This window comes from Anser brachyrhynchus (assembly GCF_964034855.1).
Source record: "Anser brachyrhynchus genome assembly, chromosome: 10".
NCBI lineage: Eukaryota > Metazoa > Chordata > Aves > Anseriformes > Anatidae > Anser > Anser brachyrhynchus.
This window is the reverse complement of record NC_137705.1, coordinates 23875475-23898372: the sequence shown is the minus strand read 5'-3', so window position 1 is coordinate 23898372 and position 22898 is coordinate 23875475. Positions and strand designations below refer to the sequence as shown.

The window sequence follows — 22898 nt, the reverse complement described above, 5'->3', positions numbered from 1 at the left end:
ACCATTCCCCATGTACACCTGAAAAATAATTGAGTTAGTCTTGGGGTACCTGACTAGACACCTGAATTAGAGATAAAGCATTGCTAACCTTTTTGGTAGGACTGAGCAGAAGAATGTCAATAGACAAGAGACGATTCCTTGAGACCAGTCCTCAAAGCCTGTTTCTTCACTCCTGTTGTGATGTCTTTAAGGGAGTGAATATTCCCTGAGAGGTTTGTTCTAGCACTGAAGGAACACAGGACAGAGAGGTATTACTTTCTCAATACAGGACAGTGCTTTAGCCAGTATGTTCTTATTAGAGCTTAGAGAGTTTAAGAAAAGAGCCCTGTAACACGCATGTCCCCCTGGTGAGTTTTTGCATGCTCTCACAGTTCTAATAAAAACATACGATGAAGGTAAATTAGGGCAGATGACTGCTTCTGTCAACACTGAGCAAACAGCATCTTTAAGGTTTATGTGTGACTTAGAATTCAAGAATGCAGACTTTGTTTTTCGTTAATGTGCTTGTTAAGAAAATACTTTGATAGTTCCAGAGGAAAAAGAAAGCGTATAGAAATGTGAAGAGATTAAAGCAAAGAAAGAGCCTTGACATCAGACAGGAGCTTGTTTGATTAGGTCACCCTATAGCTTAGAAATAATTAAAAATAAGGAAGATAGATGGAGGATGTCAGGTGCTTAAGACAACATCTCGAATCTACCAGTGCTTGTGTTCCTGCAGGCCAAGACTGCAGGCTTTGCAGATGTTGAACTCATCTTTTGGCTGAAGAACTCGGGAGGATGAGGAGAGGCACCAGAATCTAGCAGGCAGACAAGCTTGCCTCACTACCAACAAATATTTGACATGCTCATTTAGTCTGGTTCCCTCTCTTTTGCTCCTCACCTGCTGCCAGTTGCTCAGCATGCCTTCAAATTAATGAAGTGGATATTTGCCTTAAGGAGCAACTTGTTCAAATCCCAGAGGAGCTGCTCGTGCCTGCCTCGTGGCTGCAGCAGTGATGCCAGCAGCCTGGCAGGCGGTGGCAGATCAAAAGGAAAACCTCCCACAGAGGTTCTGGGGATTTCCTCACTAATATGCTGACACATACATTAGTTGACTGACTGACACTGCCTAAATATTTGTCCTTTACTGCTATGTTTGGCTACGATTTTATAGCAACTTTGGTGGTTTGTGACTTAGCCCACTTTATGCATGAGCTCCTTTGACTTCTGCTTGCTGCCCTTTTGCTAACCACCACTGCAGGATTAGCAGGGCTGACATCAGGCCATTTCACCTGAGTTTTCTCTTTCTTAGTGAGAAACAAATGAGTTTTCACCTCCACCTAAGTGCTGTGGTCAGTAATGGAAGATTGATGGATTTTGACAGAAACTAATGAAGTCTATGCTCACAAATTTACCTTGTACAACACTATATGTTCATCCAGAAGCAGAAAGGAGTTCTCATATCTGCACACTAGTACAGGAGGTATTTGCATGTTTACTAACCTCCCACTAAACAGAGAAACCTGGAAATGGCATAGATGAGCTGCTGTTTCCCAGCCAGTGCCAGCTCCAGCTGCAGAGAGAGCTGAGGCTTGCTCTGTAAGAGACCAAGACAGACCCAAGACTGTTAGGGGGAAACAAAACAGAAATATCTGTCTTTACACCATAGTCACTTGGAAACTTAATGCTTAACTAGAAAAGACAGACAGGCAGTATGACTGCTCAGGTGATCCTGAAAATACATGTTATTCAAGCACCTTCCCCAACCTTGCATTGTTTAGAACAGACACCAGTTGTCCTGCTATATAAAACAAAATAGGTAACTTCCTTTTTTTAAGGTCAACTTGATAGGATCATGCATGCTCTTTAACTGCAGTGATAAATACATATGGTTTAGGAATTCAATTATACTTAAGTTCTTCTCTAATAAAGCTAGAACAGCTGGTTGCCAGATCCTCTGAGTGCTTCAACTTTGTCAGGAGCATCCAGCATATTTTAAAACCATCTCTTGACCCCACAGAGGAGGTCAATGTTTCTTCTGGCAGCCCACTAGTTATTTTTTAAGTGTCTTGATTTTTTTCTGTGGCGTAATTCAATTTTACTCATTATCACTACAGATGTCAGACCAAGACTAGCAAGATTACAGCAGTAGCTGGAGCATACGGTTGAGTCATATGAATAATAATCATAAATCCTTTTTGACATTGGCCCATTATTACATCCTGATCATGTCCCCTTGGAATCTCTTGTTTGGTGTAGTGTTTAAGTCATTAAAAGGTATCTCTGGAGATCCAGATTTATGGACATCTCTATCGGAGAAACACAGTATTAGCAGTATGTTTATACAAACATAAACCACAAGAATATTATATACCGATATATCTATGTGTAATGTCTATGGAGACGTACAGGAGATGCAATTAGTGATTGGCAGTCACTTAAAGAAATGTTTCTGATGGCATCTTAAAATCACAATGTAAGTCAGGCTGATGCCTGAACTGCCGTTGAAAAAAAAAAAAAGTATATGAATATAGTAAGAAGTAAAAGAGACGGTCCTTATAGTTTTAAATGGTGATATTTTTCCTAGCTTTTACATTTTGTATTGGGTGGAATAAGCTGTGAAGACAGCAATAAGAATAAGGTTCTTCACATCCCACTAAACATTTGCTTCTTTCAAGAGGATTTTACAATTACAGGTTACCAATTTCTTGGCCATCTGTAGCAGGCAGTAGTGATGGGATCACAAAATCTGTGGGTATCAGGAGGACAAATTACAGGTAGGTTTTGGTCCAGATTTGAAGACCAATGCTGACTCACTGTATTTATAACAATCTAGGTATCAATTAATGACCTGACACAATATGCTAAATCAAAACCCTCAGGGTTTAAAAAAAACACCCAATCTAGGAATAATAATTACCAAGCTGCAGTCACAGTAATGTGACAAATCCTGAGCAGCTTTCCCAAAGATGAATTTTTGTGGCATGAGCCCAAGCCACAGCAAAAAGAGGCTCATTTACGACTCATGTTAAAGCAGCCTCCAGCAACCCCCACCTCCCCACACACCCTCAGATGCAACAGGGATACCATAAAACTGAGCCTTGTGGATTTAGAAGAAAAGGGTCTCCACTGAGATCTAATGTAAATGGGCAGCCCAAATATTTACAGGCTTTAAAACAACACAAACATGTTACCTCAGCATCCTTGGCTAACAGCATTGAGTAAAATGTGGTGAAAATTACTTCATTTTTCATACAGAACATTTTCTCAGCCATGGCAGGTTGCTTCTTACCACTATTCACCACCCAATTATCCTTTCTGTGTCCTTTTAAAACCCAGGTTAGCTGCTGAACTGGTCTCACCAGAAGTGTGGGACAAGACACAGCTGTACCCCCCCCTGCTGGCAGGTGCGCCCTGTTTGCTCTCCCTCCCATCGTCCTTTCCTTCCTTTGTGCCCTATTCCTCTGCTCTTTTGTTTTCAAAGAAGTGAAATGTCTACAGGAAATTTGTATTGTTCAAAAACTATTCAGCTTCATTTTGTGAAGTAACTTCCCTCCCACCCCCTTTTTAAAAAAAACAAAATAAATAAAAAATTAAGCTGCTACACTAACCACACCAGCAGGCAGCTGGAGTATTCATTAATTCTGCCTCAAGCACCATTGGGCCATGTTTGCATGGCAGACTTACTGTTTTCTCTGCAATGGAGATCAGTGGCTAAAACCTCCAGACTTGGTCCTGCAAGTGCTGTTCACAGAGCCATGTCCACTGGACAGACACCTTGTATGTCCCCAAGCTGCCCCAGCACCCACCTGGGCTGATGCAGTGCAGCCGAGGGAAGGACAGCTCCATCACACTTGATCGGTCCTCCAGATGAAGCCTGCTGAGATGGTGGCCCCGGCCATCAGGAGAGGTAGCCTACATCTTGTTTCAAAAGGGTTTTATTTGGAAAGGACCCCTTTCTTTTTCCAAGTACAAAAGTGATAAACAGAATAAAATTAATCTAAACACCAAAATATAATAAAAGTCTGTTTCCAGGCCTGACCAACTGTCCTGACCCTGCCTGGAAGACAAACCAACTTGGTATAGCTGTGCTGATTAAACACACCAAGGCAAAGACCTGAATGACTAAAATGATATGACATATTTGTGTTGAAAAAAATAGCCCTGCTCTTGAATTAAGTGCAAGGGTACTTTTTTTTTTTTTACTTTTTTTTTTCTTTCCCCTCTCTTAATGGAATACTTGTTACACTGATTCCCTAGAGTCAGTACGCTCTATTTTTGTTACTTGCAAATAAGTGAAATATTTTGGTGCTTGCCAATTAACAGGGCTTTTGAAACAGTTTCCTATTTGAAGAAACGAAGCAGATTGCAATGTACAGAAGTCATCCAAGAGGATACTTTATACAGATGCACCAGAGATGACATCTCTCTTGTCATCAGTAAAAATGATACAGAACATATTGCTAAGTTATTCAGCAATTTCCAGAGAATCCTCTTTAATGCACAATAAGAAACAGATCTTGGTTGTCTTTTCATGGATGTCAGACTTGCACAAAAACGCAGAATGCACTTGCAACCATTGGTGTGAAAGGGTACTTTCAAGTAGGGGCCTATTAACTGAAACATTCTGCTATAAGATATCAAAAGACTGCCTATTTGCCACAAAATGCACAAAGTTATACTCATTTTTCTTAGTGGCAGTAAGTGGTTTTAATGCAAGTAATGGAATTTAAAACCAGAAAGTCCTTATTACAATTCAGAGTGCCCTTTGTCCTTTGATAATGAACACCATATTAGTGACAGAAGAAAAGCCAAAACCCTAAAACAGGTTATGTTGTTTCAGCATTTTGAACTAAGTGACCAAAACCTTATTAATGGAAGTTGATTGCATTTAATTGCATATAGACTAAAATCTAAAAACAAGTTCCAAACTCTTACTTGTTCCAGCAATGAGAATTATAAAAATATGCCAAAAAGGGATAAACTTCACTTGAGAGAGAGAGAAGGAAGGAAGGAAGGAAGGAAGGAAGGAAGGAAGGAAGGAAGGAAGGAAGGAAGGAAGGAAGGAAGGAAGGAAGGAAGGAAGGAAGGAAGGAAGGAAGGAAGGAAGGAAGGAAGGAAGGAAGGAAGGAAGGAAGGAAGGAAGGAAGGAAGGAAGGAAGGAAGGAAGGAAGGAAGGAAGGAAGGAAGGAAGGAAGGAAGGAAGGAAGGAAGGAAGGAAGGAAGGAAGGAAGGAAGGAAGGAAGGAAGGAAGGAAGGAAGGAAGGAAGGAAGGAAGGAAGGAAGGAAGGAAGGAAGGAAGGAGTCTTGTATGATATTTGCTATAAAGTAATTGTATTTGTTGTGCTGGAAAAAGACAATAGGGAAATGGAGGGAGGGAAAGGCAGGGCCAGGCAAAGCAGGGGCATGCTTTACATGAAATGTATCTCAACAGGCTGCTGGAACCAGATGTCTTGCAATTTTAATTACCCTTCCCACAATACCCATTTGGTTTAAAAGTGAAAGTAAAATTTGGAACTTGAAAAAAAAAATATTTCAGCTACAAACGCTGAACAGGAAATGCCATTTTTGTCATGGGTAAAATTGATAATCATACTAAGACAGGGCAGTATATACTTATATAGCATGTATAATGTTTAAAAAAAACACAACAGAATTGCATTTAAAACATAAAGTGAAGATGTAAAACATTCCCCATGTAAATGAGCTCTGTGATACAGAAAAAAAAAAGAAGGCTTAAAAATTGTTCTTCCCACCAAATTAATGAATAAGGAACATTCCTTTGGTCAGAAATTTTAGTTAAATTACATCTCTATCTGCAATTCATTTAGACCAGATATACCTGTTCTATCTCTGTACATATATCTCCACATTTATCTATATAAATATATGTAGATATATATTTGAATAGCTATATATATCTCCATATGGAGATAGACCAGGTAAGGTCTATCTTCTTGTCCCTGCCTATGGCAGGGGGTTGGAATTCTATGACCTTTAAGGTGCTTTCCAACCCAAATTATTCTGTGATTCTGTGATCTGGACTAAACATGGACTATATGGAGATGCTCAGGAGATTTTAGTCAAATATTCCTTCATAAAATTGTTTGGAAAAATTGTATGTTTGTAGGAAAATTTATTGAGAAATATATTTTGAAAGGAACACATTTTTACTGGGTTATTTTTAACTTCCAAATATTAAAAAAAATAATTTATACAGAAACATAAGAAACATGAACCTGAATTCCAGTAGTCTCTTCATGAGCCTTTGTACTACTTTTAAAGGGTCCAAAAAGATGGTAAAGTGGAGCAAATCCATTATCTGGTGCCACATTTAGCACTCTCTACCTTTGCCAGCACAGCTCTGTTGAGTTTAGGACCTCTAATTAACCTCTCAGCATCACTCTGGACCATACAGACATCCCAGTCACTATAAAGTTTCTTCTGGTGCTGTGAAGTGCTGTCAGGGGTGGTTAAGATGATTAAAAGAGGAGAAGGTCTTTTTAATTAGATGAACACTTCTCTTTAATCAAAAATGAACAAATCACATGATTATTAATTACCAGATTACTACTATTATTGACATATTACAAATTCTTGAGGAACAAAACTGGATTATAACAATGAATATGTTGCAGAATTATGTCTAAGAGTCGAGAACACATTTTATAATTCTGCAATAAAAATGATGGAAAAACATTTTTTCCACAGAATTTTGATTTTGTGAAAAATTTCAAAAATACCTCATTTTTATCGCAGATCAGAATGAGTTAACATTTGTTAAGAATTGAACATTTTCAATACAGAGTATTAAAAAAAAAAAGAGAGAGAGAGAGACTGGAAACTGCAAATACTGATTAGCTTAAGAAATGGAAGATGTGACTATTGACCAGATCAAACTAGTTTCAGATGAAAAGTCTGGGGTAGGATTATTCTTTAAAGTATATTCTCCTTTATTTTGTCTACTTCACTTATAAATCAGTCAAGTTAAAGGCTGTTCAGTCCATCTATTTCCAGATTATTGCAGTGTTGCATCATCTCACCAAATGGAAAAACTTCCCCTCACCTTATTTCTTACTGCTCTCCTGATTGAATTCATCCCCAAAACATCTGTCTCCCAAAAAGCCATCTACCAAAGGCAGCCAGAGGCACACGGAGGGTTTGGGAAAAAGCTGAAAAAAAGCAAAAAACTCCTCACAGAGAGTGTTGTCACAGTCTTTGATGCTGTTTCTAAAGGATCAAAACTGCTAAGGAGAAATAAAGTGATGGTGGGGACCAAATTCCATCTAGTTGCGATGAAGTCTCATTGGAACATTCCCCAGATCATATTAAAGTTTGCCCAAAGCAATACCCTGCTGTGGAGGATGACAGAGTTATGGGAAATAAATGTCAGAGTTTGCTCAGGTTATCTGTGTGATATTACCCTCCTTGAAGGCCAGGAGTTCAATCAAAGGAGGCTGCTGAGGCAGGAACCTAAGGAAGCACACGCACACCACACACATGCACAGAAAGCAGCAAAAAGGTAACAGTGGTTGGGCTGTGACCTGGGAGCCCGTCTGCTGCCCCGAGGGCTGGGCAAGTTCAGCCACCAAAGGGCATAAACTCTGCATCAGAGATGGATCAAACATGCACATCTCTGCTCCAGGAGAGGAGAGTAGTGGCGGAGGTGTGAGCAAGCGAAGGGGACACCAGAGAAGTGGGGGCAAGGGGCACAGGCAGCAAGGCAGCTCCCTCTGCCAAAGGTGACAGCTGGGGCCACCTGCCTGCACCGGGCAGGGCTCTGAAGTTGGGGCAGAAACAGGAGAAAGGACTCGCATTCCTGTAACACTCCTGCCCCTGGCAGGCGGGTACCCTACGGTTTGAGTATGCTCCAAGCCACTTTGCACACTTGCTGCCCTGGTTGCCACAAGAAATAGTTCTTGGAGGTGAACTTTTTGCACAAACATGAATGGTAAATTATGGGTGACCATCTGGAAGAGAAGGACATAAGGGTGAGCAGCAAGAAGCCAGGCTATTGCATGTGACCCCAGGAATGAGAAGAGAATCAGATGCAGCTTCCCTTGTAATGCCCAAAGCTGCCGTATATTTATCAAAATGATATTTACTGGAAGGTCACATTCTTCTACCAGGGGCTGCTATCTGGATTACTGAAAATAATGTGCAAGTCTCTGTAGATTTATAATTAAGTGGTAAAGCAATGCTCTTCTATAAATTAAAGGGTGTCTGATTCTCCTAGTAATATGATGCCATCTTACTGTGAAGACATTTTAAGCACCCATATAATTTTCATTACTCTTCTAAGTGGAGGATGTGCACAAACTCTCTGAGAACAGTTTTGTATGTATAAGTAATGGACAATACTATTGCCTGTAGGAACTAATATTTTGTTAATAGCAGTTGAAATATTTATTGCTAATCAACTATATAAGGCTTTATTCTAACTTGAAAGACAAGACAACTTTGTACAGATACCACTAAAGGCATGAGACAGCTTTCCTGTCATCAGCAAAATGATATAGAGCAAACTATTGAATAATTCCACTAGAAACACTCAGAGATCACCTTTACAAAATATGAAACAGAGCCCTGAGTCTTTCTTTGATGTTAAGATTTTACAAAGCAACAATAATGCACTTTGGATGAAGGACATTGCTTTGATAAAATATATGGTATTCAGTCCTACATACCTTTTTAGCCATGTAACGCTGCATTCTCTTTACAAGACTATTTTTTTTTAGTACTATAGACACTTCAGAAGAGTAAAAATGTGATGTGTAATAAAGTTGTGACACACAGAAGAGCAGTAAAAGACTAGTCTATATTTCCTGGCCCCAGTCAACTGACAGGGTTAAAAAGGTTAATACCCTGACACAGGACACCAGCGGCTACTGTTATATGGGGAAATCTTTTATTTTTTATGTTACTTGTCATAAAAAAAAGGCAAATAATATCTTAAAATGCTTTATATTAAGCCTAGCATCCTCAAACAAACAAATCAGAACGATTCAGATTAAACAAAATTAATATGTAAATCTTTATTTTTATGTGTAGTTCAGAGCTCAAAGCTGGTTGAAAATAATCTCCTGAAAGTACTATAAGACATTCTTGTACATTATTCTTGCTGATAACATGCAAGACTTCTGACTTTCTTTTAACAGAACTTTAACTAGTGAATATGTTTTCACGCACATATTTCACGCGCATATTTGAGGAATATGATCACTTGCATATATTTTTCTCTTTTTCCTTTAAAGAAAAGGTTGAAGAAATTTTAAAAATGCCTAAGAAACTCAGAATTAAAGTAACAGTAATTAATAAAAAGCACTATATTTATATATATTTATATATTTATATTTATAACTTCCATTTAATTAAATGGGATTTAAGTGCATGAATAATTTCAAAAATCTTGAAGGGACTTACACCTTCTTAAGCATAAAAACTCCAAAATAATTAAACAAAAAGTAGCCTTATGACTTTTTCTTTTAAACATCATGCAATATTAACTTTGTGTGAAGTTTTGAAAGATGCTAATTACTGTGAATTGTTCTTTAAATGGACTAATCAGAGAAATTTTCACTGGAAGACATGAATGTTTGTCTTAAGAGAAACAGTATTTACAAGAATTCCTTTTCAACAGGAAATTCCAGCCATTGGCCTGGTACCGATATAGCCTTTATCTCAAAAAAAAAAAAAAAAATTATGCTTAAGGAAAAGACCTACCTGTGGAAAAAAAAAAAAAAAAAAAAAGAAAGCTTAGATTTTCTGTACTCACATTTATAGCATCTTCAGCAAGATACTCTGGAAGATATCATCAGAGATAGTCATCAGAACTGAGCCTGCTTAATCCCTCCCTTTTGCAGGAACATAATTTAGTACTAAATCCAGCCACAAAATTCTAGAAAAGGCTTTTAAAGTTTCTTTTGTTCGCTTGTATTTTTAATCAGTCTTAAGGCATCCACATTATCTGGAGAAAAACAATTACAGTTGAATGTTATTTTATAGAAGCCATTTTTAACTTCTAATTCAAGTTTTTATTTACAAGATAAAATCTTTTGTCTCACATATACTATGATATGAACTTCTAATACATATTCAAATGTTTCTTTTATATTTAAATACAAGCCTTCCTAGTACAACTGAGGTCACTGCTATGTGAATAAGAACAGCACAATGCCTCCCAGAGGACTGTACCGTCATCTACACATCACCTGAAGGGGCTCATCTAGCTCTGCCAGGGAATTATCATCCTTGCCAAAAGAACACTCATGACAAGGATGATAACCACCTGTCTGATAATCACCTACTGATGAGCTACATTATCTCTTTCTCTAGTAATAGAACAATAATTACAGATCATTATTTTGTCCTTAACTGGGTTTTCCATGAAGGATCAGCAGAAAACTTCTCAGTAGTAAAATTGCAAAGAATCCAACCCAAAATTGCAAAGAAAGAGTGCCTGCAAGGAGCCAGGGCTAACTTGACCTGGATATACCAATACTTACAAAACCAACTTGTTAAACTCAAAGCTCTGCTGGGAAGTGGAGCAATGCAGGGACTCACAAGCTGCTTAGCAAGAGCAAGCTGGGACTTGGTCCCCACCAAGGCTGGGCTGGGAGCCTCGGCAGGCAAAGGGCCCCAGCAGGAGATGCCAATGCAGCCACAGGTCTGACCCAGCCAGCCTCTTGCGGGCCCGGAGGCTCGGAGGTGCCAGGGTCAGGAGTGGGGCGCCAGCGCAGAGCATGTGCCCCCTGCTGCGGGAGCGTGGTCCATGGTCTGAGCACCCCCACGACTTGCTGGCTAAGGGGAGCTCTGCCCCCCGGCTGTTCCCAGAGCTGAGCTGTTCCCGGGGACAGAAGAGCCCCGTTGCACAATGCTTTATCTCCTTTAAGCAATCTGTCGGGTTAAAGCACTCAGGGTCCGTGGCAAAGATAATCCTTAGACCAAATAAGCAACCATGGCTAATTGAGATTTGACAATCCAGCATTATTCACTTTAAGTATGAATTATAAACATCATATATTTATTCTGACTTGTACAGTTAGCATAGCGCAAGATATTCAGATCATGGGAGCAGCTTCTGTGTGACTGAGCTAACTATAGTTCAGTCCTTATTAATGATGCATAAACCACCCTGAAAAAAGTAAGAACTGCTTAAACATTAAACTGACACTCCGGCCAAGCCAAATATTTTCTGGTATATGTAGCGACATAGCTGCTCTGATTTTTTTTTCCCCCCCAATCTGTATCTTTCTATTTCTGCAGTTTACCTAGCTGTAAGGCCAGTTCCCATTTTATGAGTCAAATTGATGCAGCAAGTTACATAGGATGGCATCTGTTGTACTTTCTGTCAGACATTTTGCCTCTTCTTTTTGCTGTTCGTATTTCATTCTTGTTTGCCTGTCTCTTCAGTCTAATTTTAAAGTCACGAACAGGATAAGTCTGAAGTTTGTTGGTTTCAGTATAGAAAGATGTGTTTTTATTTTTTTTCAGTTTATTTGCTTTTGATAATAGCCATTCATAAATATATATATTTCAAATAAGTCTATTTTTACCAAATGTTATTTTGTTTGTTTTTACCAGTTGCGACCAGCAAGAAATATCATATATTTAAAATACATTTGCTTAAATAAAAGCAGCAGTAAATACCAACAAAAAATTAGATCTGGCAAAAAACATTCAAAGTTTCCTCCCCTACCCATAAATTCCAGCAGTTCCCAGGTCTGTGAAAACATTTTGCATCACTCGGGCCTGAGAGACCACATTTTGTGACTGCATCGTGCATGGGGGAGGAAGCGGTGCTTCTGCAGTCTTGCAAGCACTGGCCTGATTTGTGGGGAGAGGGCGACGGCAATCCCTGCCCAAAGGGAGGTCTGGGATGTTCCAGCTACCATCTTTTGACCAGTCTCTTTAAATCTAAATGATCAAAGTAAAGAAGCACTAGAGAAAATGGGAATGGAATATCCCTAGTGAAAATGGCAAAACTTCTGCATTGTTACAAGAGGAGATCAGAAAGCAGAAAACTGTAAAAAGGGGTTAAGAAGACAGCTTCCCCGTGCTTAGTGGGGTTGGCAAAGCAAAGGCAGGAGTAGTAGACAGAGAGCTCCTTTCAAAACCATTTGTCATTTGATAACAGTTAAAAGTAGTCTTTGTAAATTTAATAGTAAATTTTATTTGTGTGAAAAATCCCTCGTGCATTACCCTGATCCCCCGTTCTGGTCACCGGCGCAGGGGAGGCAGGCACTTACCTCCAGCACCGGTGCTTGGAGGCTGAGGAGCAGCCGACTGCGACAGCCGATTTTCTCCTATTTCGAAGTGACCCTGTGTGTATACATTTAACAGTCAGGGAAGCCAAAGCAAGCAAATTGAAGAGTTAATGCAAAGCCAGACATGGAGGAAGCAGCAATGAAGCATTACAGCTATCCAGGCTCCCTGCAGATTATCGCCACACAGCGAAACTATGTTTTGTGGTTTCCTGACAGGTTCTTTAGTGCACGATCAGGCTCCAAAGGACTCTGGCCATCACAATGCCAAAGGCAAACCCTCTTGAATACACTGCAACCTTGAAATGGCAATCAGTACTTCTACCAGTCTTGCCCAAGCAAACGCACCCGGGAATGCAATAGTCCTTCATGTGAGTACAGCTTGAAAGACTCCCTTGGTGCTCTCACAAACTGTCCATCCCCAGATTTCCACTGCTTGAAAGGCCCCAGCCCCTGCATGGGCTGGTGTGGGCCTGGCTCACCCTGCTCACAGGGAAGGGCTTTTATTTTGTGCAGCCACTCAAAGGTGGAGGAGGAGAAAGATGGCCCAGAGCGGCCTTTTCTTTCTCCCTCCTCTCTCCCTGTATTTCTGGCACCTTCAGCAGTGCTTTACATTGTTTTAAAATGGAGCAGGGAAGGTATTTTTTCTGATTTTTACCTCATGAGGAAGGTATAATGTTGGCATTCCTCTTGTAGAGAGGCCTTCTTCTTTAGAGTAATCACAATAAAGTATGTTGGAGGAAGAGATAATGACAATATAACATAGGAAGAGCCCTTGCCTTTCTAACAGGTAGGAGCTGCAAGCCTCTCCTGCTGCTGGCAGGTGTTGCCACTCACCCTCCCTCCCTCCCTCCCTCCAAATATTTCCTCAGAAGCATGCAAGGAATGCCCTTGCCAGCCATGCAGCAACAGCACCCGGGCTGCGGATCAAATCATCCTACTGAAGGTAAACACGGAGATTTTCCCACCAGAAGGTGATGTTGCAACCGCTCTGCAGCATGCCCGCTGGCAGCACAGCTCCTGGCCCTTGGCCTGTAGTTGTGCTGGAGGGCCTAGTTGGGACCTGGTGAGAGAAGGGGACAGTAGGCCCAAGAGCCACTCGTTTTCTCTCACTTGGCAGTAAGCAAGCATACAGCTACAGATGCCATATATTACCACAGATGTGTTTTCTTGGGGAGGGAGGGGGGTATTGTATTTACACCAGCACTGGGGGAACATGAGAACACTGAAGGAAAGACGGAGAAAGAGGCCAGCACATCCTTGGCTCTTCCTGGCAGTGGTACTGCTCCATCTTCTCAACAGATTCCCGTGCAGAAGGTCCTCAGTACTGACCATTCACTCAGGGAATATAGCTGTTTAAGGCAAAATAGTACTGTTTACCCATCTCCCAGTGTTGAGACCATTGTACGAATCAACTCCTTCAGAAGAAAAAAACAACAGCGAAAAAAAGTTGCATTTGGTTTCAGAGCTTCACATTGCCCCCAAGGCCCCATGCTTGACCTGCAGCATGCTACAGGTACACTTCCCTATGGACCTTTAATTAAAGTGCAAATTACCCCTAAAAGTACTAGATGGTTCAGTGCTCAGAGCCACATCTCTGGGAAGGTCACGCTGATTGCAGACATGCTGGGAGGAGTGCAAGAGCCTGGATCACATGAGCTTTACTACAGCACAAAATGAGAAAGACAGAACCTATAAATATATAACCTCTAATATTCTGTGGCTGTTAGAAGAAATCCCATAGAAAAATTACGAAAATGAAACAGTTCTGGATTCTGTATGTATGGACTTCACTCAATACTGTACAGTTGAAATGAGAAGAAAATAACTTCTTCAAAATTAATATGTAAAATAAAATTTTATGGTTGCAGTTGTATTACTGTTACTACAAAAACTAACAAAAGCCAAAGGCTCCTGACATATCACCCATATAACTCCTAGCATAGTGGAAAAAAATTATCTTTGAATAAAATTATATGGCTTGCCAGCTGTAAGCCCTGCATTTTGTAGGCTAGTAGTATTCAAATGTGTTATTTCTTTTTAATTATCATGCCAAGAATAATATTTCTCCCATTATATAACATTCTTGCCCAAAGAAGGAAGAACTCTTTGTTATACGTGTATTTACTTTTTCACACATAATGAAGACATTTAAGCTCAGCAAAATTCCTAGGAAAGAGCTTAGGAGGGCATGCATTTTGAAATCTACTCTGTTTGCCTTGTGGTTTTTACTGGGGAGGGACACACATCAGTGAGAAAATAAAGTGTGTTAGAAAGGCAGAACCTGAAAAACACAAATTCATGGTCATTCCTTGAAAAAAATATTAAGCTAAAATTTAAAGAGGGTTATATGCAAATTCTTCTGTACAAATTTTTTGTGTATCCGAATTTGCAAGACATTGAAACTAGATCTTGGCTAGTTATTCATGTCTGATATTTCCTGTGACAGTCACAGCCTCTTTTTTGATAGCAAACCATTTCCACGTCATCTTTAGCATTTTTTACAAATGGATTAATTCAAAATTCTTTTCTGTTGACTCCATGAAACTACCTCAACCTTAAGGATTGCTGAAAAGCCATTGGCAGTAGTCAATATTTCAGAATAATTGTGTGTGATAATTATAATCCACCTGAGCCCTATGCTATCACTCCCTTCCCAGAGTATAGAGTACCTAATTCAGATATGCTCTCCAAGATAAACACATAATTGCAGTTTAAATATTGTGCATGTACATATGTATCATAGAATATCCCAAGTTGGAAGGGACCCATAAGGATCATCGAATACAACTCCTAGCACCACACATCTACCCAAAAATTCAGACCCTATGACAAAGAGCACAGTCCAAACACTTCTTAAACTCCAACAGGCTTGGTGCAGTGACTCCTTCCCCGGGGAGCCTGTTCCAGTGCACGACAACCCTCTCAGTGAAGAGCCTCTTCCTGATATCCAGCCTGAACCTCCCCTGTCGCAGCTTGACACTATTCCCTTGGGTCCTGTCGCTGGTCACTAAAGAGAACAGATCGGTGCCTGCCCCTCCGCTCCTCCTTGTGAGGAAGCTGTAGGCCTCCCCTCAGCCTCCTCTCTTCCAGGCTGAACAGGCCAAGTGACCTCAGCCACTCCTCATACATCTTCCCCTCTAGGCCCTTCACCATCTTTGTAGCCCTTCTCTGGACACTCTCCAGTAGTTTCATGTCCTTTTTGTACTGTGGTGCCCAGAACTGTACACATGTAGAGCCTTTATTCTTCCTATCTCTATGCCTATAAATAATACCAATTTAAAATTCCATTTATGAAAGTTTCAAGAAAGCAAATGAAATGGTTGCAAATACCAAAATAAACCAACAGTGTTATTCAACCCCTCTCTCAGACATTATTCACCCAGCTTTATTGAAAGAGCTTACTGAGAGAAAATGTACTTTGACCAAAGCAATCTGTACCAGAAATTGTAGAACAAGCCATCTACTAAGACCTTTGAAAACAGGAGTGGAGGTGTAAAGATTAATACAAACAATAACTTGAAAACAGAAGGAAAAAGAAATGACTGGAGGACCGCTCCTCTGGGAAATGTGATGGCTCCTACCTTTTATGATGAGCAATGAACACAGCAATGTGACCCAGGTGGTCTTAAATCTGCCTGGCTGGGTGTCATGACAATGTCACTGCTGCTCTGAGATACTCCTTAAAGTATGGCAGTGGTTTTGAGGAAAGCGCTGCTATTTAAAAGGGAAGATTTTAAACAGCCAGTTGAGAGCAATCACATATTTTGATTTAGATTTCATTTGCAAAGCTGCTGTGGGTACCCATCAAACCTACTCATGCAGTATCTGGAGGCGTACCCTCAGCAGGAGGCTGCAATGCCACTGTGTGCAGTGGGCTGCAGTTCTGTACGGCTCTGTACAGTCAGGTAATGTGTCATCTGCTGGCAATACAATGTCTGTGGTAGCATGGCTTTGGAAAATAATATCTTTAGTATTTACCTGTGCTTTTGGTACCGCTTGCTGTCAGATGATGTAGCGGTGTCTCTGTGATTAATAGTATGATGCCAGGATTCAGCAAAGGCAGAAACAGAGCTACATATGTCATTTGAGGACATTTGTAGGTACAGAACAAGCACTGACCAAGGCAGCTCCTGCACTGCCCATGTTAGCTGATTTTCAGAATATTTCTGATGGCTCCTGCTGCTCCATCATGCATTGGACAAGTGGGACATTAACTTGTCTGCAAAATGCTGGGTTACTCTTGGGTACCTGAATATTCCTACATGCTGAATTCCCAAAAGCCAGTTTCTGTCATAGGTCCTCCTTCAGTAACTGGAAAAATATAATTTTAACTAATAATTTTTCTTTTCTTTTCTTTTCTTTTCTTTTTCTTTTCTTTTCTTTTCTTTTCTTTTCTTTTCTTTTCTTTTCTTTTCTTTTCTTTTCTTTTCTTTTCTTTTCTTTTCTTTTCTTTTCTTTTCTTTTCTTTTCTTTTCTTTTCTTTTCTTTTCTTTTCTTTTCTTTTCTTTTCTTTTCTTTTCTTTTCTTTTCTGGCTTACTCAGGAAATTCTGAAATAAGTAGGCGTTAAAGGCTTTGATCCTGATAAGATTTGAAAACAGCACATCTTCCAGAGTAGCCATAAAAACGAGCCAAAATTAGAAAAGTTTTAGCATTATTTAAAGATATGTTTTCTTTTATAACCTTATATATTTCAACAGTGGTCCCAAAAGACTAGAAAAAACAAGTGGCAATGTAATACCACAATGTAAAATAAAAGCACAGATTAAAACCAGGAAACTACAGACTATTCCATCTGACATTCCATGGGGAAGTCTCTGAAACTATTTTAAGTGGCTCCAGCTTTTTTTATTTATGGGACATAATTAGATGTTGACATTGAAAACAATTTTTTCAGATTTCTAAATACAGAATCTCTTAGAACAGTAAATAAAGAAAAATGTTGTGAGATTAGAATCATCAACAAATCCCCCAAACTTTTGATCTTTAACATGCACCGACTAATGGATGAGAAAGTGACTTTCAGTCTAGATAACAAGAGCCAGCTCTTTGGATCAAATAAGTGCACAAATTAAAAAACAGAGCCCTGTCCCTAGTCATTGAGAGGCAACAATAAAACTCTACAGACTGCAAAGGAGAAGAAATGAACCCTTGAAGTAGACAACTGCAGAAAAACAAGTCTCTCAGACAATGGAAAAAACAGTAATTTGACTCGTAGTTGCATTGATGTCAAAATGCAGAGTATTAAGGGAAATAGGAACTGACCATATTGCCTTCAGAAAAACCACAATTGTTGTAATGGGGCAAGAACCGAGTCACTTCCTAAGTTGCCTGAAAGATATTTAGTATAAACTCAGAACTCTTTTAAATCCTGAGAAATTCTCCAATCAATCCACTCTGTAATTTTAAAACTTAATATTGAATTAGCAGACTGTCCCACCTGAACAAAGGGCTTATATTATAAGGATTGCCTTATATTTTAAGGCTCACCTGGATGTGATCCTGTGTAACGTGCTCCTGGTAACCTTGCTTGAGTAGGGGGGATTGGAGTAGATGGTCTCTGGAGGTTCCTTCCAACCTCAATCATTCTGCGATTCTGTGATATTAATCCCATGGAACGTAATACACCTAAAGAAATACATTAGCTATTCAAAGCATTTTATTTTTATTTTTGAAGAAGATAAGCTTTATTTGCCTTCCATCTTCATTCACTTTGTTCATGGTAACTTCCTCTTGCTACAACAATCATGGGCTCATGGATATTTAAAACCCAAAAGTGTCATTACGCTAATTTTCATTATCATTCTGTAAGTATACATTTCACACAGTGGTTCATGCTTCTAGGCCCGAATCTTGGAGGTTGAACATAAACTTATTTTAGAAAGCTATCCAACTTTGACAGTAAAACTCACAATGGTAGAAAACCTAACCTACCAAATCCTTTGCTAGTCTGTTCCAAATGCTAACTATTGCTATTCCGTGTGAATAATCGCTATATTGGCAAATAATCTTCTCAAATAATATAAAAATATTTCTATGGTCATATTCTTGCATCTAACACAGACTAAGACCTGTTTATATGCAACAAGAGCACCTCTTCCTATTAGCATACTAAACCTGAGGTTACAGGTGTGAGAAACTTCTTCACAGAGATAAATGAACACCTGAGAAAACATGGGCTTGTAATAAAAAAAAAAAAAAGGTGTACAGCTCTGCAATGTGGCCCTGTGCCAACAATATGAAAAAGCAACTCCCAGCATCTGCACGTGCATGAATAAGTTTTGATTCTAGCAGATAAGTTAGGGCACATGCCACCTATTAAAGTGCTGGAGAAAAGCTTTGATCCCATTGACATCTTATGTATGTGTGTGCATAAGTGTACCTATTATATATATTAAAAAGTATTTTAATCATTCATGTAGGGTCATTTTTTAAGATGCCATTTTGTTTCCTCAAGATTTTTGTGTTTATCACTTAGTGATACCTAGGATGACTGAGAAGTTGAGAAAGAGGAAAGGCGTATGGTTTGTAATTTTATATGCTGTATTGAGCAAAGCACCTGGAACAAAATGCTTGCTCTATTGAAATCTGTGCCAAAACTTCCACCAATTTCAACAGGGACAGAATTTCAAACCGAAGTCAAAAGGTGAGCTTAGGTGTTGAAAGAAGAAAACACGTGCTTAAGGTGAAAACAAAGTTCCCTCATTGTTGGCTGGGATGCATTGACGAGACATGGCAAGACACAGTAGATGAGGCTAAATAGCAAGCTTTACTTGTCACTCTTAGATATATAACTATAATGAAAAATGTCCATAGTCTGAATATATAGTTATAAAAGACACCAGAACTTCTAAATGATTATTTTTGAAATTTACATAAGTTGATCTTCATTGCCTCCTAATGAGACTTCACCTCCAAAGCCCACCAGCTCCTGACCTGCTGCGGCCTAGCCCATTAGGCCCTGCAGCCTGCACAGGGCTGACTCCTTTTGCACTGCAGCATATTAAGTAGATACTCTTTCTATTTCAGCTTCCCCTTCTATAATAAGAATATTTAAAAAAAAGGGGGGGAGGAGGGGGTGTCAATTTTTATCAGTTTTGGCAAAGCTGGACTCTTTTGGCTTCTGCTACTACAAATACCTAAATACTCAAAGCCCAAGTTAGAGTCCTGCTCTCCACTGATCACTTACCCCAGGAACCAACTGAACTGGTTCCTTCACTGAGTCATGACCTATGAGAGCTTTGGTTTACCTCATTTTCCTCTCATTTCTTGCTTGGGGCTTGCTGTAGGAACAAGGACATAGTGATTTGCCTGGGAAAAAATCAGCCAAATACTCTATGAAGTAACAGAGAATGACAAAACTTCACAACTCAAAAATGACTCCCATCAACTTTACCTTTTAGTTGAGTGTTGATCTTCTACACTTTCTACACTACATTTCTAAAAGCTTCAAGTATTTCATTTTTAAGTGTTTCAGATAAGAAGGCCTCCATAATGCTTTTCCATGCTCTCAGCTCCTCCTCTTGTTCCTTGTCCCACAAACATTAATACAGATCCTCAGTTTCAAACAATCTGCTAGGACAACAGAAAAACAGAATTCCTTGTCAGAAAGCCTTAATGCTTAGAATATGAAGGATAAATATTTTCTTCTCATAGGTGTGACCCATTTTTCTTCTCCTCTGCAGTTAATTTCAGGGATTAACAAACAGAATCTACAAGTAGATATTAGAAAAAAAGGCAAGAAATAGCCTTTCCTGCATATCCTACTGCTTCAGATACTTCAGCCCTAATTCAGCCAGTGAGGCAGGTAATTGTACACTTCTCTTTGTAAATTTAGTCCTCATGTCCAGTAAACTCAGAGGTGTTAGAATAGGAATAACCCTGGTAAGGCTGCCCCATTGGGCAGTATCTAAACTACTTCTTTGGGTCTGAACAGGCAACAGTTGTGCTCCTTCCTTTCTTACCTCTGGCAGGTATGCTTCACACAAGTATTCTGCTGTTCCTTTCGGAAAAGGGACTTGTCTATCTGCTGACCTGTGTCTCAGGAACTGGCTGGCCTTCTCCCTACCCCTAGCCTTACCCTAACTAATGAATATCCAGTGGTCCTGGTTCAAAAGACAAACTTAACAGTTCTCGTTTTCAGGGACTCCTAATAGACAGAAATGCAGATAAGCACCTTCACAAAGTAGTACAAGATCTCAACTCAGCAACAGAAATCATAGGTATCCATTTGTATCCTTCAAGTTTCCTTATATTCAATAAATTTTTGCTTAAACTAGAGCTTTAGTCCCTTTCACTTTCTGCACAATGCTTTCTCACCAGACCACTGTGGAAAATCAAATGAAACTTCCTTCTCACCAACCAATATCATTAGTCTTAGATTAGATTGCTGCCATCATTTAACTTGTGTTACTCAGTTCAGAGGCTAAACACTATCGTGTCAAACATTTAGGGTGATGGCTTCTCAGCACATGTTCTCAGGACAATGGTAAGCAAAGCTGCCCAGATGATGCTGTGAGAGACTTCAGGAGGCAATCTTGCTGATGAAAAGTTCAAAATTATAATCCTGTGATATTAAAACATTAAGGATTTTATTACCAATTTTCATGAGCCAGGTTTACACTACTTTTAAAGGTACTTGTTACACCTCAATAGTTTTGAGTTTGAAGAAAGACAGGGAAAGCAGAAACACTGTCATCTGAAAGTGGTTAGAACTACGTTTTTGTTCAAATTGAAAGTTGACTTTTTCCCACAAATGGACCATATAATTCTCATTCAATATACATTCAAGGTCAACATATAATAGGAGCAAGACAGCGCATTTCAGTGTTGGGATGCTAGACTTGGAATATCTCAGTATATAACTTACTACTTCTGTACTTTTAACTAAATGAAGAAATTCAACGTACATGGAAACCAAAAGAAATCTTTGGCCTTTTTGTCACTTTGAAGATACTGCTTTTTCCTATGCCCCTCAATCATTTCTGTCTATACTTTCTATAACTATCTCTTGAATGAGTTGATTTTGCCACTCTTAGTGGACCTGTCTGATAATCTGTTCAATATGTGTATTTCCCTTTGAATGAAATACAGTAGTTTCATGTTAAGTTCCTATCTGCTCCTAATTTCCTAGATTGTGCATTATGTCATCTTGTTTTTTTTTTTTTTCCAATAGGAAAAGTTTGTGTAGGTCAATTTTATCAGTCTGCACATGAGGAAAAGCATCAATTAGATCACTACAATGTCTCCCCTCCTCTAGTGAGAAGAACCCGATTTTCCTCAACCACTTCTCATTACTTAAATTTTTTTTTTTTGGCATGTGCCATGGGTTCTCATCATTACCAGTACATATAAAATAGCAAAAACAATGAATTAGTGCATGTGCCAGTCCCAATGTCCTTATTAGCAATGAGAAAAACACCATTTAATATCTCTTCAAGAAAGACAACGAAATCAGGAGAAAGAAACCTGGAAGAATTGGAAAAGGGAAATACAGGATGAATTTTTCCAGTCAGAAAATATTTCTTTTTCTCTTCCAATGGCCAGCTGAAAAGAGCGTTGATATGTTTGGCTTCTTTCTCCATCAGTAATTACGATGTTTGCCTGGGTGTCTTGGCCCTGCTGAAGTACATCTTACATGGAGGGATGTATTCGCCCTTAGCTGCTTTCCAAGCTTGTAGGGTATGAGCTGGCTGGTACGAAAGCTGTGTAGCTCCATTAACCTGGCACTGATCCCAGGCTCATCAACCCTGCTGTTTGCACTTCCCAAGTGTGTTAAATCTGTACTAATATTCTGCAGAAAGATACTGCTAGCAGAAAAAATTGCTGATACGGCTTTCAGAAATGACCACTGCAGTACTGAATGTTAATGATGTACTCACTAACATTTTTAACAGCACTTGCGTACCAAATACTATGCTCACACACTACACCAGAAGGAAAGGACTGTGTATGTTCTATACCATGAACTGTGCAAGATTTAACTATGAACAAACTGAACGTTTGTAGGTGTATTTAATTTAAATGTCAAATACATTTGATCAGATCAGCTCTCCAGTAAGTTAATGACACAATAATGTTTCTGATTAACTTCATTTGGCCAGGATAATAGCAACAAGGAGTGAAAAGAGCCTATAAAATGAGTTAGAAGAACTGTGAATGTATTCTTATTTACTGCTCTTTTCTTGGATTCACTCTGTATCTAGCCTGGAGCTGAAATCTTTCTGGAGATGAATACTGTGTGACTATCATTTGCTTATGTGGGATTCAATCACTGTTGACATGTTCCTTGGTCATATATATATATATAAGTACTACCATGTATATTCTATCTATCATGGGCACTGTTTTTACTTAGCAAGATACATACCATCCATAAACTAAAGTCATCTTATGTATTGCCTCTTTTCTAGTTTTATTTGCCGACAGGATTTTCACTTGTCTGAAAGTTCCCTTAATTTTCAAAGCCCTCCCCATTACGGATGTGAAACATTTTGGTTTGTAATGTCCATGTGCTCTCAGATGGACTCTAAAAAGAAAATAGCAATAGCTACTTGCAGACTGCATGCGCTTTCCTCAAGATAAGCAACAGTGAGTGTAGAATTACAAGTCTTCTAAAGCTTTGTAGTGTACAAACAATGCACTGGGGGCACACA

At 39.3% G+C, this 22898-nt stretch overlaps 1 protein-coding gene across 4 annotated transcripts in view; it reads right to left on the bottom strand.

Moving 5' to 3' along the window:
- LOC308200322 (uncharacterized protein) overlaps positions 1–22898 on the bottom strand; it is a 78182-nt gene that overhangs the window by 29013 nt on the left and 26271 nt on the right. The window contains exons 2-6 of one of the 4 annotated variants that reach the window (XR_013955480.1): positions 17734–17871; positions 12228–12300; positions 9755–9946; positions 7046–7151; positions 5310–6439 (exon numbers count right to left, since the gene is read on the bottom strand). The exons of 1 other annotated variant lie outside the window; for it this stretch is intronic. Coding sequence is in view for 1 of the 3 variants with exons in the window: in XM_080605908.1 (XP_080462034.1) it covers positions 1483–1576; positions 17734–17857 (218 nt within the window). In the remaining 2 variants the exon portion in view is untranslated. Of the gene's footprint in view, positions 1–1482; positions 1577–5309; positions 6440–7045; positions 7152–9754; positions 9947–12227; positions 12301–17733; positions 17872–22898 lie in introns of those variants that run through there. 2 more of the 4 variants (XM_080605908.1, XR_013955478.1) reach the window with 2 other exon arrangements.